Raw genomic sequence first — 16836 nt, 5'->3', positions numbered from 1 at the left:
AATTGTGCAAGGAGCAAAATGTAAAGAAACTAAAATGGCAAGATTAAAATCTCACATTAAGATACACCTCTTCATAGAAAATTTCCATTGCCGCTTTCACCGAACCATGTTTATGGGAGCTGTGTTTTCTCCTCCTATCCTGCAACATAGGTCCAGATCATAGCATCATTTAGGTTGGAAAAGACCCTTAAGATCATCAAGTCCAACCGTAGATCGAGTCCAACCGTCATGTAGCACTTCATTATTTAATAACAAGTAAAAGGATTATAAAACTCTAATTGAGGAAATACTTCACAAAGGAAATACGTGATCTGTTGTGTGTTATGCTTAAAATGTTGCCGTTATAACATTGTATTACCTTGACCAGGGTAGACTAAGTTTAAGGTGCATTTCTGTTTTACCTCCTTCAATGGTATTGTACCTCAGAGATTAGCGATACAGCTCGTTTGAAAGTTAGGTAGACAAATAAACTGAATCTCTTTTGCAAAAGCAAGGAAGACAGTAACTAAATTGAGAATGCCTGGGCCTTCAGTTTCTGCACAAACTACGCTACTGCTGAAATCATGGGAGTCTGCTCGAGTGGGAGCAAGTCCAGTATTTCTCACTAGCTTTTATTTCCCCTCACAGTCTGTCCAAGAAAGCATCAAAATTCATAGAGCTAATACTATGGAAACAAAACTGCAGCTGCCGGCCTCCTCTCGTCTTCATGAAGAGGGATACTCTACGTTTCATAGCAATTAGTCCCCGTATTTCAATTGTCGTTATACTACAGCATTCCGTTGTGCAACTCATTAAAACATGCACATGGAATCTTTTACAGATGAGCTTTGTTGTAATTATCTTGTTACTGTTTCAGATTCTCTCTCATGTGGTAAGTAATTTATACCGGACACTAGAAAACCTTCAGTACATATTCACTTTCTTTTTATTTAAGGAAGATTCTAGGCTATATATTTAGCACTTCTCTACAAAACATTTACACTTATAATCTTAGAATCCTAAAATAACTTAGATTGGGAGGGATCTCCTGAGGTCTTCTAGTCCAACGTCCTGCTGAAATTTGCATATACATACAACTTCGTTATGGGAGAACAATAGTTTTAATTGTTCCTTAATGTTTATTACACTTTCATTAATAGTTTACAAGAACAAAAATGATATTTAATCTAAAGTTGCTTTGCCAGGTATTTTAAACAGGCCAGCCACAGCAGATCAAATAATCTCTCAATTATGGAGACTTATCACTGACATGCAATGGAATATTTTGTATTCTAATATCACTGTTACTGATCTGTACTGGTATTTTGCAGTTTAGATACACTATAGGTCTTGGATAGATGCTGCATGTGTTGGATATATAAGCACAAAGGGATGAACTTCCATAAACATAGTGGAGTAGATCTTTGTCTTCATCCTTTAAAGCTTAATAAATATTTTTTACGGGTTTAAACCTTAAACTGATGTTTGATAACAACTGTTTTCTTTTACATCGTCAGCACGTTCTTTTACATACTTGATAATTTTCTCAATTTTGGGGCGGTGGTATCTCTAATACGAGTGCGAGCTCCAAAGGGTCGACCTTATCAGGACCGTAAATAAACAGTATCTCACCGCAGTCCACTCATCTGTGCCTGTTAAGAGCAGCAGTATGTCTAACTGATAGAACAAGGCTTTGGAGAGCACAGATCTGTGTTTTATTCTAAACCCCGCTATTGTGACTCTCCGTATCAGGTCTTTGTGTGACCTCTGGTACTCATTTCCTTCATGCATCATTTTCCCAGCAATAAAATAAGAATATTAAGACTTAACCACATTTAGTGAGTATTTTGAGATTCTTTGTTGAGAGGTACTCCATAGTAAGTACAGGTGGTTGAAGTTGTTAGTGTTTATGAACGAGTGAGAAACAGAATTTGTCAGGCGCCTGAGTCCAGAGGTGGAGACAAGCATTCTGGAGGGTTTATAGAAACAGTTAAACAGATTAGGAACCTGCTTGGTTATGGAGCCATGGGAATCAGAAGGAGTTAATAGCAGCTCTGCGTAAACACTTCTGAAAATCTGCATCTTTAAAAAGCTAAAGACTTTTGAAAATCCATTTTTTCAGGAACTCAGCCATTCAAAACAGATTAGCCAGAAGATGCTGTTACAAAATCACTTGGGGAAGGATGCAGCTCCATGGGTCTATGTATCTGAATTCTTTTGTTCCCCAGAGAAAAACGCCTACTGGCTTACAGCTGTGACCCAGCTGAGAAGTGAGGCTGACTCCACTAGGTCCTGTCAGGTTTCCTTTAAACTGAGAGCTCAGAAACATTTAAAGATTCGCAACACAGATTTAAGAATTTACATTTTTCCAATGCGGAGTAAAGACAACCGTTTCTCACTCCAGTTTCCCTTAGGTGTCATGTTTTATTGCTCAGAAAGCTTGGTCATTCTGTATCTTTTGGAAAAGAAGTCTGATCCTCCATGATCAGAAAGCTATTGATTCCACCTAAGGTCTGCAAACGATGACCTTCTTTGCAGAGTGTTAGTCAAATCTAGGCCTTGATTCAGCAAGGTACCTATTTGTGTATCTGATGTCGATCGTGTGGCTTGGTTCAGGGGATTCAACAGGAATATTCACATGTAGAAAACAAGGCATAAACTTTGCTTGCAGAAATCAAGACGACTTTTACTGATACAAATGGTTTTACAGTAATTCTTACATGATTAAATGGAGTGGTAGAAATATAGTATGAGACTGACATTTCAAATACTGATGTAGCATCCAGAAGCAATACGTTTTCCTTGTGGTAAGTTCCTGAAAATGAGTGTGTTTTGCCTCCATTTCAGAAAAAGCGGGTAGGACGTGCAGATCACCTGCCTGCTAGGAATGAACCTAAAGGCAAACAACAGATGAAGAAAACGTGTGCTGCATGGCTGTCAGACAGCATCTCCTCATTGACCATAAAATAAATTACCAGATAATAAAATGTAGCTGGAGAGAGTCTCCCCTGGAGTTTATTCAAAAGGAGAACTGGATTTCTCTACTTACTCTCTTAAGCAAAAATGTCCATGAGTTACAGATAGCAGAAAACTATTTATAACCTGCTATAATAAGAAAATTCCTTATGTAATTTCACATCCCATTGTATCAGTTCATTACAGATTTCATTTCACATCCTTTTTCCTACCTGCTAACACAAAATAAAATATATGCATGACATCAGCATGTGTGCATTTGCAAAAGCAAGTACCAGTAATGTAAATATGTTTTTAAATGATCCCTGCTGTCGATCCTAGAGGAGGAATGAATAAATGGAGTTTTCTTCCATTTTCCAAAACAACTACCTTTTCCTGAAGTTTTGTTTGTTTTTAAACAAAACCTTGTAGCAATGAATTTGCTAGAAGTTAGGTCTTCAGACTTCCGAGGCTTTAAAAACTGTAGGTTTTGTGAAGAAAATAGTATACTAAGGCTATAGATCAGTCATTAGGGCCCAGTTCATTCTTTTTACCCCAGCGATTATGTATCCTCTAAGCTGACGTGAAAGAGCCGTAGGGCATTGAACTAGAACCCGACGATAAACTGTCCTGACCAACTAGAACATGACTTGGCGGAGGGCCGGCACTGGAAGGCTCTTGCAGAAGAGCCTAGCGCAAGGCGCGCTCTGCGGGAGTGCCAGCGCAGAAGGCGCGGGCCGGGGATGCAGCAGTGGCCGGTCAGCGCAATCAAGGCAGACGTCTTTACCCCTCTGTCCCCGTCTTCCTGCCATATTCTTCATCGTTTTAACTTCTTTTAAATAAGAAGAAGCTAATTCAGAAATGTTCAGCACAGCGAGAGGGATACATTGTCATTCTCTTAGTTTAGGCAGGTGAAACCAGGCGAATCCAGGAGAAGCCTTCGGAGCGTATGCAAACCACAAGGCATTATACTGTTCTCAATAGAAACAGCGTAGTGCTAGGTCTGATAGGGACATCCGGCTAGGCGGGAAGAAAGGTTCGCTGATACTAGGAAAAACACACTCCCACCTGAGGTTATGAGAAATATGATTTAAATCAGTAGTATCGTGAACCATTATTAAAAAAATTACAAGCTATTATCATTACTATCCTTTTCTTTTTTCAATTTGAAAACCAGTAATGTCTGTCAGATACTTTCATTTGCCAGAATTGCAGATAATGCTCTTAATTTCAATTTTTTTAAGGAGGTTTTTGATGTTTGAAATAGGCTTCTTGTGTTCCACTGATAATTCATCGATTAAACGACCCCAAAACAAATGGTCTCTTAAAATGTTAACCAGACTTTTCATGTTGTTTCAGCACAAAACACAGTGTGTGTTCCCATCAGTGAAATACAAATTTGAGATAGATGTGAACATAAATATGTTCAGCTTGTGGTTCTTTTATGTTAATTATGGAGACATATGCAATTCGAATGATGTTTGCCTTGTCTATTCTTCACATTATATTAGCAATACCTTCATGTTTAACCAAACTGTAAAAGGTTTAAAATATGACTGTGTGGTGTCTTCAATTTAATTAGTTGTTTTTTTTTTTTTATTTTAGGGCTTACTTTCTATTTTATTATAAGACTGTTTTACCTTCTGATTAATTTTAAATAATCAGTTTGAAGGAATTAACATGCTGGTTTTATTTTATTTATTTTTTTTATTTATGTCTTTCCCAGCTGTAGGTATCCAGATGAAACTTGAATTTTTCCAGCGGAAATTTTGGACTGCAAGCAGACAGGTATATTTTAAATTGACATTTTCTTCGTCCTTGAATCCACAACAGCTTTCTAACTGTGCAGATGATGATCTGCAATTTTTTTGTCACAAGCAAAACTACTGTAAAGAAAGAATGTATTTGAAATGTATAATGGCTAACTCTTCTGATTTACATTCCAGTTCATTACAAAAAGGAGAATTCAGTGGTCAAAACCAGTTGCTTGATCCCATATTTATGATTGGGATGAAAGATTTTAATGAAAGTTTATTAATTTTAGGCCCCCATACATAAGGAGGTACTTTGTTGGCCTGACACATGTTGATTTTCTCCCTCAGAAAAAGTGGAAACTGTAAACCAAACTGTGATATTTATTAATTTTCAGTTCCAGCAGAATGATGCCTTCTCACTTACTTAGGACCTACCTTCTAACATTCGGTGACTGAAGTATCACATAGATTAATTAACTAAACTAGATTACCGAATCATGGTTGGCATTCATGGTCTTTAATAAACTATACCTAAAATGTTCAGGATATGGAATTTGTACTCATTGAAGAGGATAATCATGTACTTTCTAAAGATTAGGAGATGCCACCCCTATTTGGAGACTAGATTGGAACTGCACTGTTTCAGAAGATAACCCCTAAAATGCAGGTCCTGCCCCACCCCTATTGGAAAATGCTGTATTCTTGTCTACGAACCGTCTCCAAGCTTCCAACACCTGGAGGAGATGACGGTGTTTAAAACAGTTGAAATTGTTACGGTGAGAACGCACCCTTTCTCCGCAGACAGGAACAGAACAGGACTGGTGAACAGATTTAAAACTTTCCTAGTCATTTTTAGAAAAATTGCTGTCAGATAAAAATGTAATCAATATCAACTTCTTTATAATGGTGCTCATATGGATTTTTAAAATGTGGGTTTTTGTAATCATCAAATGAGAAATGAAAATATGTTATTGATTTTTGGTATCATCTCTAGTGTGCATCTCTCGATGGCAGATGTGCTATAAGTTGTGATGATGAAGTAAGTATTTACCAGATTTATTTTTTCCATTTACACCTCTACTGCAGTAGTACATAAAGTTGATGAATTTAGTCTGAACATCTCATTGTACATTATAACCTCCTGGTGTAGTTTGGAATCACCTTCTAAATATTTTACTATTTAGATAGTGAGACTTTATGACTGCTTACAAACACCCATTTAATTACAAGGTTGAGACCGATACCTCAAATATGCATTGGAATAACTTCTGCTTTGTGAATCCAGTTTTGGCAATAATTCAAAGCTGTTCTAAGGCATTTTTTTACTACTTCATTGTTCATCTTCGAAGCTAATCTCTGATGTTCACACTAGAATTAGACGTGAATTCAGAGTTGAATCTATGCAGAACTAATACATTAATAGCACTTCAGAAATAACAAAAGAAGTAGCCTTAGTCAGTTTGGCTTAATGAACTCACCGAAGTAGCTTTTTATGTAGTTTAATTTGTTAGATAAAAATAGTATCTTTAGTATCTTATGCATAGATTTTTGCAAAGCATTTGACTTCATAACATATGATGTTTTGGTTAAGCAACCTATGTATCACAGGTTAAATGAATTTAAAAGTGGTTAATAAAGCACGGACTGTATTGAGATATGGGGAGGAATTAGGCATACAAGATTCTAGAAAATCAGAGTTGGGTTTGAGATACTGTATCATATATAGTTAGTGATTTGGAAGAAAACAAAGCAATTACTGACAAGATCGGTCCGTTATCTCTAAACTGAGTGAATGGTGTGAGGAGATCTGGATCACCTGATAAACTGTGCTTGAACAAGCTATATGAATTTAAATATGATAAAATGTAAATTCATATATCTGGAAATAAAAACTGCAGGTTGTTTTGTATGATACTTTTCATACAGTGGCTAAAAAGTATTGCAAAACATACATAAAAGGCAAGAGCCTGTTCGGCTCTGTAATTCATGCTAATGCAATGCTTTGGCAATCTTTTTTTAAGTAGGATAACATTTTTTATACAGTTTTATTTAGGTTTTTTTTACATGCTTAGTTGTTTTCAGGAAAGCTGCTATCTGTACGGCCAAGAGTCAGCAGTCAGCGCAGCATTAGTTCTTACACTCTGTTCAACAAAGCACAACATACGGTGCTCACAGCAAAGCGTGAAAATCTGAGCAGTTATCCCCACCACTGCAAGCACTGGTGTTTAGCAATGCCTTCTCGTCTCTTTTCTCTGAAGCCATTTCTTCCCAATATCTTCACGTTCTCACAAGTTCGTGTCACTACTTTTTACAGCAGGAACCCACATACATTATTTGTGGTATCCCGTAAGTCTCTATTTTCTCCTTCTCTGCTGTCATCTCTTATCTTTCTTACAGTCTCACCTTACAGGTCTCTTTCTGGCTGTCCCAGCATTTGAACTAGACTCCCACTTCCTATCCCAGGGGTGCTGCTGGCCCCGTGTTAGCGTATTTCCATTGAAATCTCCGCGTCTTCCACCACCTGAACCGCTGCCCTGACTGTATTCCTGCCTATACAATAGTTAATTCACTTGGAGTGTAGCACTAAATTTGTTCAGGGCTGTTCAGGACATAAAAAAATTAACAAGAATGGTTACATCAAGTACTGTGTGATGTTTCCTGTAGTGAAAGTTAGCAGAGCTGGGCTTTCCTGAGGATAGGTAATTCAAAACTTTAAATAACCACGGTAAAAAAAAGTTCACGAATGTGTTTGCAGAGTGCTTTCTAACATGTGCTATTATTGTACTGGATATTTAGTTGTGTAAGACAAAAAAAGGTTATTTTAATTTTTTAATTACTTTTGTGTAAATTAATTTATAAAACGTTGAAAAGGTACGTCATCAATCCTAGCAATCTCACTTCTAGCATGCTACTTTACAGCCTCATATACTGTGACATTGAAATGTGTTTTATTGAAAAGTGAGTCCAGGACATAGCGCAGTGATAAATTTTTTTAAAAATACACATCTGCTTAATATGAGATTCAGATCACAAAAACCGTTATAGAGAGAAAGGCAGAACTTAAAACATCAGCAGTTATAAGAGTGGAACACTCACTTCTTCAGCATACCAAATCAGCAAAACTTAAAACGAACTATAATTCATCTACTAGGTCCCTGGGATCTAACAGTTGGAGGCTAGAGATAGCAATAAATAATAGAAAATAAAGTTTGCAGTAAGCCACACCAAAAGGCCTGATGATCATGCCATCTTTGGCACTGCGATGGACCATATAACTCAACATATCTTTTGCATTTCTAGCTATAACAACTTACAGACTCTTCCGTTTAAAGCTTGTTTCATTTAATCATTAGGTAAACGTTTCCAAATATGAAATAATGAAAAACAAAGCAGATTCCACCCAGGTGTGGGTGAAAGTGCTTACTTAGCCCAGATTCCCGGCAGTCATTTGCATATTAACCAATTTTAAGGTGAGCTCATAATGTTTATTACCCCACTCTCCTGAGAGTGATCAGACATCTATTGAAAAAGAAGGTCTGTAGAACTGTTAATTACCTAAATTTTGTGGCCTTGCTTTACTGTAGCTTGCTATGGACTTAATGTGCAAGCTTTACCTTGAATTGTTTCCAGCAGCTTTAAATAGTTTCATCAATGGGTTTCCAGTCATAGCCAACCAGCTTGAGAAGTATAACTGCAGGTAGTCTGGGTAAAGTCAGAGTGCTGTATAAAATCTCCTCCTCGTTTAGCCTAAACCACCATGCTTTTGGGATTAAACACTGGGCAGAGATTACTCCCTTCATTTGTGATAGCCTTTGTGATAGAATAGTCATATTACATATTTCTGGTGTAAAACATGCTCCTGCTGCAAAGTGTCCGACTACTTCATCAAAACAAGCACGTTCTCGTTACTGCAGAAATGGGTTTGGTCTGCCCTTGCTACGAAGCAAGTACGCACTGATAAACATTCCAAGAGGGCACAGCCGGAAACAATCTACTCTTTTCTTTTTTATTGCCTTGGCAGTTAATAAGAATAGTCGTATACTTTGCTAAATATTCGTGCAGAACTTCTTTTGCTATTCCATCCGTATGCAAAGAAAACACGAGCAGTTTAAAGTCTTTTCAGCCACTTTCACTCGACACCAGCAGGAGCCATGTAAGCATACGGAGAAATTTAGTAATAGTGTGAACCTTGGTGATTTAGAGATCGCAAACTTTTTTTTTAATGACAAAATATACTGTTGATAGGACTCAATCACATATCACAGCTCCTCTGTTGAGTCTGTTAACTTTCACAGCTGTCTCTTCTCAATGGCAAGAAAATATCTGCTGGACAGTTATGGTATCAATTAAAACATTTCAAAGTATTAAGACATCAGTGCAGAGTGGCACAATAGTCCCACAGAGAATTAGTTGATGAGTTTGTGCGATCCTTTTGATTCTAAAATACAGACATCCAGTTAATTAAAGTCCTTTTTTTTCCTTTTTTTTTCTTTTTTTTTCGAGCTTTGAATTTGCTCATCTCCTCTTGTTTTCCTGATGTCTCACATTTTATTTTAATGTTCTGTTTTCTTTCTTTTTCGTTTTTGGTTTCTTAACCCATATTACATTCCATTGCTGTTATTGTATATTGGAGCTGTGAAAAATACCCAGAGGACTTGAACTTGATCAAAGTTACTGTAATTCAAATGTGTTCTCAGACCCCAGTCAACATTCTTGCTGTGTTTATTCTGGACTTCATGCCTACTCTGTTTTACAAGCTCGGGGACTCTCCACCTATGGAACGTTCCCCTTGAAATCTGAAGTTCACTGAACTTGAACCTTTGAGCAAACCTGTGCATAGTTCACTTCCAGTACCTGTGAAACATTGTGAATTAAACCTCTTTCATATGGCTCTAGTCTATGCAAATGCTATTTGATGAGTTAATCTCGTATCTGAAATCTTCTGTTTGAGATTTGCTAATGTATTGGACAAGGAAACGCACCTCGCTGCCCTTTGTTAGTGCTAAATTTTAGTTACAAACTGTTTCTTTAATGTAGTGCAGAATATTGCAAGTTACTTATCTTGCTGGCGAGCAGCTGAATGAATGGTCCTGGATGAATATTTTTCCCTTGTTAATGTTTCTAAAATGGATTGAAGTAGAAACCTTCTTATCTTCACATTCCTCCAAAAGGATACAGATTCCACTTATTGTGTTACGCCTGTTGCCAGTAATCGTGCTAAAACCTTAGTATCTTTTTAAATTCTGAACAATGCTAGTGACTGACGGTGGCTTAGAGATTTGAGACATGGCCACTAATTCGTGAATTGAGCCCATGTTTTCGCAACTGTGTATAATCCACAAACTATGAAATTAAGCCTACAGTCTCTCTCGTCCAGCATAACTACTTTCATTTATTTTCTATACTGTGGAGAAATACTGTTTCTAAAGCACTATCTTCAGATTAAGCTTTCATGCATGAGGACTGCAAATATGTACCCTCAAAAGGGCTCTCTGTTGACTTAGCTCCTCTCCTAATAAAGTTAGCGGGAGGTTTATGATTGACTTTGGGGAGAGCGGTGTTCTGGTGTTACAGTCTGCTTCCGAAGTTCCACCCTTCACACACCATTGAGGTTAAGTAGCTGCCTCCTCTGAGTGCATTAGCTCTACGCGGTTCTTTGCCAGCATCATCAGCTTTTCACATTGCATTTGCCAATTTTTGGCTTTCTAGCAGATCGAAGGCTGGAAATGCCTTGTTTCAACTTCCTTTTTGACAGGTTTTCTGTCACTGGGGGTGTCCGTAGCTTAGGTTCCCCTCTTAGAATGAATATCCTGCATTTGTGTTAGGGAATGACGTTCATTCCAAACTTTTACCTGATTTGGGCTTCTTTGCTTTTTTAAAAACTAAACTTCCAGCCAACGTTTCTGCAAGTCTCTCGTCTTCTTCAGCCCCACAGAACAGTACTGGTATGTGGCCAGAATGAGAATCAGACACATCTAGGCATCTCTTGAAAAATCAGACTGCATTTTCACGTCGTCTTGCACGACTACTACTGCGTGGAACTGCTTTCCTCTCTAAAACAGCGGAGAGATTTTGCTGGATGTGCAGAGTGTGGCAGAAGCCATATTTTATCATGTCTCTGTGCAGCCCATTTGCAGCAGGAGAGGTTTTGAATTAAAAGCAGAGCCATGATGATTCCTATACTGGAAGCCATCCTACTTTTGTTTTTTACACAAATGTCACTGAAAATTCAAGAAACAATGATAAAATGTTTGCTGATTTATACCAACAGTAGAAATACGTTAAAGATTTAACGCTGAGGTAGGTATTTGGCAATACTGAAGAGAAACTGCGTTAAATCAAGGTCTGAGTTGAACCTTATGTTTAAACTCTGAAGCGCAGTAATTAAAACTTTGCCTGTAGCAAGTAATTCACTTGAGGTTAAAATAGTGCATGCATGTATGGAGGGAAGCACTGATTTGGGTTTACCTTGTTTTATACAGTTTATACGTCTGACCTACGAAAAGCTAACAGTCCTACCTCTAAGCCCAGTTCCCAATTAAAAACACAATTTGAAAAGCTTTAGGAGACCTGTGGGGCCTCTTTTACGGAAGTTTCTGGTCCCATCCCCCAATGAACAAATTAAAAAATATTACCTGGTCCCCTGTTGGTCCTCCGGGCTGACACTGTGTTTTCATTAATACATCATTAGGGTAATGACATTGTGCTGATGTTTTTCTCCAAACACAGGAGAAGCCATCAGGAGCAACAAAGTTCTATGCCTTTGCAAGCTTACTTATAAGGAAAACTTTTAAGAATGGATTATAAAAACACTGACCTTGTTCTTCTTATGCTTGTTTATAATTATCTTATATCCTCCCTTTCTGTACACATCTTTGTTTTGTTTTGCATGAAACAAATGCATAAAAATTAAATCAGATAACATCCCGTAAGTTGAGACTACGTTCACGTAGAAGTTGTGTAAGCCATTATAACAACCTGAAGGCTTTACACATTTAGAAGTCACTTGGAATTAGCATAAAGTAAGTAATTAACTTCTTGCGGTATCCTAAAATAAAAAATTAAAATTGTATTTTATTATTTTTCAGGCGATCAACTGTTACCTAATAGATAACAATGGATTTATTTTAGTGTCTGAAGACTACAGACAGGTAAGTGGAAGATTTTTCTTCAGTCTTCTCATGTAACACATTCATATAAAATTACTTGTTTTTTAAATAGGCCACTATTTTAACATGTTAAGGAATTAGTAACATAAAATTTTAAAAAATCCTTTAACAAAGAATGTAAGTTGTTTCTCACAGGAGCTCAGTTTCTGTCTCCCACTGGGGCAGGGTCTGCTCTTAAATTTGTAAGTGTTCTCTTAAAGGGCTTTTTTGCTGCAGAAGTGTCTGTCTTCTGTAAGATATTTTTACCCCAAGAAAAAAAGATTCTCTGTGGCATTTTTGCCACATGGAAGGGCTGGGGAGGGAGGGAGAACGCTGGGAACGCAGAGCTTTGACATTCAGACTTGAGATAATGAAATTTTACAGAGCTGTTAGCTGAGGACTTTGTTGTCTGAAGTGGGTTACAGTCATTGAAGGATTAAAACGAGGCACTCAGCATCACAACAGAGAGGACAAGGATCATGATTAATGACAAGATCATTCAAAACATTAATTTGCTTTGTCTTCATGGAAAATTACTGAAAAATGAATGTATAATCGCTCAATCCTGCAAACCTTATGAAAGAACCATCACCATTCTCATTAACTTTTGCCTGAAAACTGCTGGGATGGTGCCCCAATTATGCCAGAATTGTCTGAAGTTGTATTTCTTTTATGTGTTGGGATTGTGAATAGGAATATCCACACTCCTCCTTAGCCCTCAGGTGAATTAAATTTGTTATGACTAGGTTGGTTACTGAGAAACAGTTATGGGAAAGAGCTCTGGGTGACTCGGAAGAGTGACTGGAGAGGAGGTAAAAACTGAACTGAATGGCAAAAAGGAAGCCAAACTGAGCATTTTGCTTTTAAATGAAAAGCTTGAACTATTCCAACCTTAAGTCTGACACTTCTGAAAGTAAAAAGATACAGATGGTTTTCACCTTTGCATAGCACGGAAGTAATTGCATGTTTCCTCGTGATCCCTCTCTCCCTTGCTCCTTTTTGGTTGAGACTTTGAAAAGTCTATTAGCACATAATAAACAAGGGAAATACAATTTTTCTGAAACTATTATCCTTCCAATGTGTACTAGAGCATTAACTGTTAAGCATGCTGTACGGTGTCATGCAATAGTTATTCTTCAGGAAATGTCTTCTTATGTGCAAAACGGAGGACCGAAATTGATTATTTTGTTTTACTTTATTAAATCTATTGCTTCCATCCCTTTAGAATGTCAAGCATGTTCTGAATATAATTCTAGGATCTACCCAAAAAATAATATGAACTAAAAATGTAACATTGCTTAAATATTAACTGCATCATGTTAGAAGCAGCTGTTTGGGATTTTTTCCCTTGTGTCTATCTATCAAATCCGTATTTTCTACTTAGCTGAGCAATGACCTGAGAAAAACACTCATTGTAGAATAATCTTGATACATTTCAAACATTTTTGTCTCATTATATTCCCATTGTTGTTGTTATTACTCACAGGTACTTAATTGTGACTTGTGTAACTGAGTTGCTGGTTGATAGCTGGCTACAGACAATAGATATGATTAGGAAGAGATTTCTCCTTTGGTAGGTTACCTGATACTAGCCGTACATATTCCCATGAAGGATATAGTGTGGACAACTGTTGGACCAGAACTAGGCTGAAAATGTGTTACGACCTAGTTTTTTGGTTACGACGGATCTAAGCCTAAGATGGAGAGTAAAGTTGTCTCTATGTTTATATAACGCTATAGTAGGATTATGATAATTACAATAGTGTATGTTTATTTTTATACATGTATGTATGTGTACACTCTATATTTATTGTGGATAGAGAAGGGGTAGGGAAGTGGGATGACGCATTATCAGTTACTCACCTGTCTGGGGTTGCTTCAGCACTGTTTTTCTATGATTTTCCAAAAATGGCCTGAACTGCTCTAAGAATCTTGCTCAGAGGCAGTGTAATTCTTCATCTGAATTGTAACTAAATCCTAATGTATTGAAAAATAATGATAATCTGGGTGTTACTGCTTTGGGGGAGAACTAGCAATGGAGCTTTTGTGGAGAGAACTGTCACTGAAATGTCTTTGTAAGACTGAAGCACAACTTGATAAATCAGGTTTATTACTATCTAAGGTTATACTAGTCATTTATGGTTTGGGCCTTTTGACATTGACTGCCTCTCCAATAGTTAGGATAATCTTTCTTCATCAGTCAGCTCGGGCTACTGAAGCTAGTATTTTCAGTCATAGAAGCTACAAATGTTCCTCTTGTTTCTAGGAGACTTTACACACCCGCATGTTTTGGAAAATGTTCCAAGTTTCCCCTGAGTTTAAAAAAAAAAAAGGCAGTGCTTGCTTTTTAGGTAGAGGAATGCCTTTTTTTGGCTAGGGCTGTAACTTTTCTGCCTGCGAACTCCCAGGTGCATACTTGAGGTCAGCTAAGTTCCTTGTAATGGAATTGGGGTTTAGTTCATACAAAACCTATGGAATCCATGCAATTTGAGAGTGTAGTGCCCTTTCCCCCCCATAAATTGTGGGATTTCTCCCTTTAAACAATGCAGAGAACATACCCAATCCTTCTGGGAGTTGAGGCTCTAAAATAAAAAATGTCTTCCCAAACTAGAAAAATGCTGTACATGCAAGATTTTCCACTGTCATATGAATGGCTGCGGATGATGGAGTCACTTCCATATTGCATACCAAATTCATAACAGGAATGTTAGTTTTCTCAACAGAGATTTATTTTTGTTAGTCCACATCTACTGAACAAGGACAAAATGAGTAATTCATCAGGCTGAGTGGTTTTAAGTATGAAATGACTCTGAATGGAGTTAAAATTTATAGGACTGATGACATGTACTGTTCCAGCTCCTTAAACAGGTCATGCAGGAATTATAAACAATGCTTTTTAATGACTGTTTATGAAATCCTCCCACAACCTGTTTATATCTTTTCTGAGTAACATTTTAATCACAAGGGTTTGTGATCAGATTAGGGTGTTTTCTTTACGAGCTTTAGGTTTGGATGGCTTTTATTTCTGATATTAGATGTTACATAATGTACCTCTTACCTCTTACTTACATAATGTTTAAGCTCTCACATCTGCTCAGGGGTAACAATGGAATCCCTGTAACTTGCCATGACTGTGAAGTCCTCTTCAGTTTTTATGTAGCAGTAGTCCTGAAAACCTATCTATGTAACTGTCACAGCCACTCTTGCCAGATCCTAGAATGTGCCAGTTTAAATTGCATCCAGCGTTGTTTCGCATTTATCTACACTTCTGCTGATTTCTTGCCTTTTCCCCTTACAGACTGGTTACTTTTTTGGGGAGGTCGAAGGGGCCGTGATGAACAAGTTACTAACAATGGGCTCCTTTAAGAGGTAAGAATTAACTCAACTTTCTATCTCTTAAAAAATGTTGTAACAACAAAATGAAATAAAACAAACCCAAAGTCGTATAAAAGGCGGCCAAGAGTGGCAGTGTGGCTGGATTCTCATGTATACCTCTTTTCCATATGATCTGAGTGTAACTCGATGCCGTGCACGTTGAATGTTAAGAGCATTGGAGACAGCCTACAGTGAGTTTCTTGTTAAAAGAACAGTTTATTTGACTACAATGCTAAAACTGTGTGCCTCTCTTGTTCCCGCTGTGCTCAAGTGGAAAAGAGATTGGGCCATATCTGCTACTGCACAGTTTTAAATGGCTCTGAAGCAAATCGTTGATGCAACGTTAAACATTTTGACCTGTAAAAAGCTGGAGGTTGCTCAAACTAGGCAGTGCAAAATGCCCTCCTGTGAAAGGGAAGAGTGTTCTGCCAGTAACTCATTTTCATTCACATGCTAACTCACCTCTGAACGTTGTTGTGACTATTGACCTGGTCTTACTATCATGTTGACAATAAAAACTGATAGTGATTTTATGTGTTGTCCTTTGAAATAAATTATGCATCCTGGGGAAGTAAGAAAGAACTTTTCCCTTTAACCTGTAACTCAGCACTGGAGTCTTCATGGTCTAAGACCTGTTCCTTACCCCTTTGTCCTCTTACAGCATGGGAGAAGTGCTGACCGTCTATATTACACTTTTCCCTTTTATTTTCCTGTGCATTTCTAGTATAAAAAAAGACACATCGCTGATCCCATCAACCACTGAATTTAGTTATTACGTGTGAGGGTGTATACAGTACGTCTGAGGGCGTACACAGAGGCTCTCAGAACAGATGGTTTGTGTGCTTCCTTGGTAAACCAGCTCTCGTAGAGGCAGAAAGCTTTCCGTGCTGCCTCTGCGCATTACAGCTGAATACCACGCCCCGTAACTGACTGACCGACCCGACATGGAAAGACCTAGCACTCGCTGAATCATCCCAAATCCTAGTTTTCTAAGGGTGGCAACCTTTTTGTGTTTAGCACTACATTCTTAACATATGCTGTAAAAGGAAGTGAAGTAATACATATTTATAGACTGGGTTCTACGATGAAAAGATCTGTTTATACAAGAGATGAAGCATTTTATTTAAAGCAAACAAAATCATACAGTCAAAATCAAGGGATAATGCTTTAATTTGTCCCAATTTGTTTTGTCCTGCCTAGCAAAGCCTTTCAAACAGAATATCTACTGAACAATTGATGGTAGTAGGTACCACTGTTGAGAAAACAAAGACTGCCTGGCTCAAGTATTCCAACTAAACTGCGGTGGCACCAGTTTGGCGCGGAGCATCGGCTTATGATTTTGCTGGTCTTGAGCTCCAAGGGAGGTACAGATAATGAAGCCACTAGCGCAGTGCGACTGAGCTGCATGCTAAAGAAAATGTAAACGCAAGCTGATTATTTAAACGCAATAAACTGGCCATTGCCAATCAATTAACAATGGGAGAGAATCAAAGTGGTGTAATTGCACTAAATGAGCCACCTGCTTTTCCTGCTGTACAGCAGATAGCTCTGTGCAGCAATAAAAAAACCACCCCAAACTGTCTTTGAGCTCTGCTAGATGAGGCCTTTAATTCCAGCAATATGAA

At 37.8% G+C, this 16836-nt stretch overlaps 1 protein-coding gene across 1 annotated transcript in view; it reads left to right on the top strand.

The window, feature by feature from the left end:
- The window catches only part of CACNA2D3 (calcium voltage-gated channel auxiliary subunit alpha2delta 3), a 485172-nt gene that overhangs the window by 432579 nt on the left and 35757 nt on the right, over positions 1-16836 (top strand). The window contains exons 28-31 of the mRNA XM_075514383.1: positions 4661-4722; positions 5683-5727; positions 11777-11839; positions 15135-15205. Coding sequence (XP_075370498.1) covers positions 4661-4722; positions 5683-5727; positions 11777-11839; positions 15135-15205 — 241 coding nt within the window. The remainder of the gene's footprint in view (positions 1-4660; positions 4723-5682; positions 5728-11776; positions 11840-15134; positions 15206-16836) is intronic.

Source organism: Mycteria americana, chromosome 11 (assembly GCF_035582795.1).
Source record: "Mycteria americana isolate JAX WOST 10 ecotype Jacksonville Zoo and Gardens chromosome 11, USCA_MyAme_1.0, whole genome shotgun sequence".
In the NCBI taxonomy this organism is placed as follows: domain Eukaryota; kingdom Metazoa; phylum Chordata; class Aves; order Ciconiiformes; family Ciconiidae; genus Mycteria; species Mycteria americana.
The sequence above is the reverse complement of the archived record's forward strand: the minus strand, read 5'-3'. Positions and strand labels throughout refer to the sequence as shown.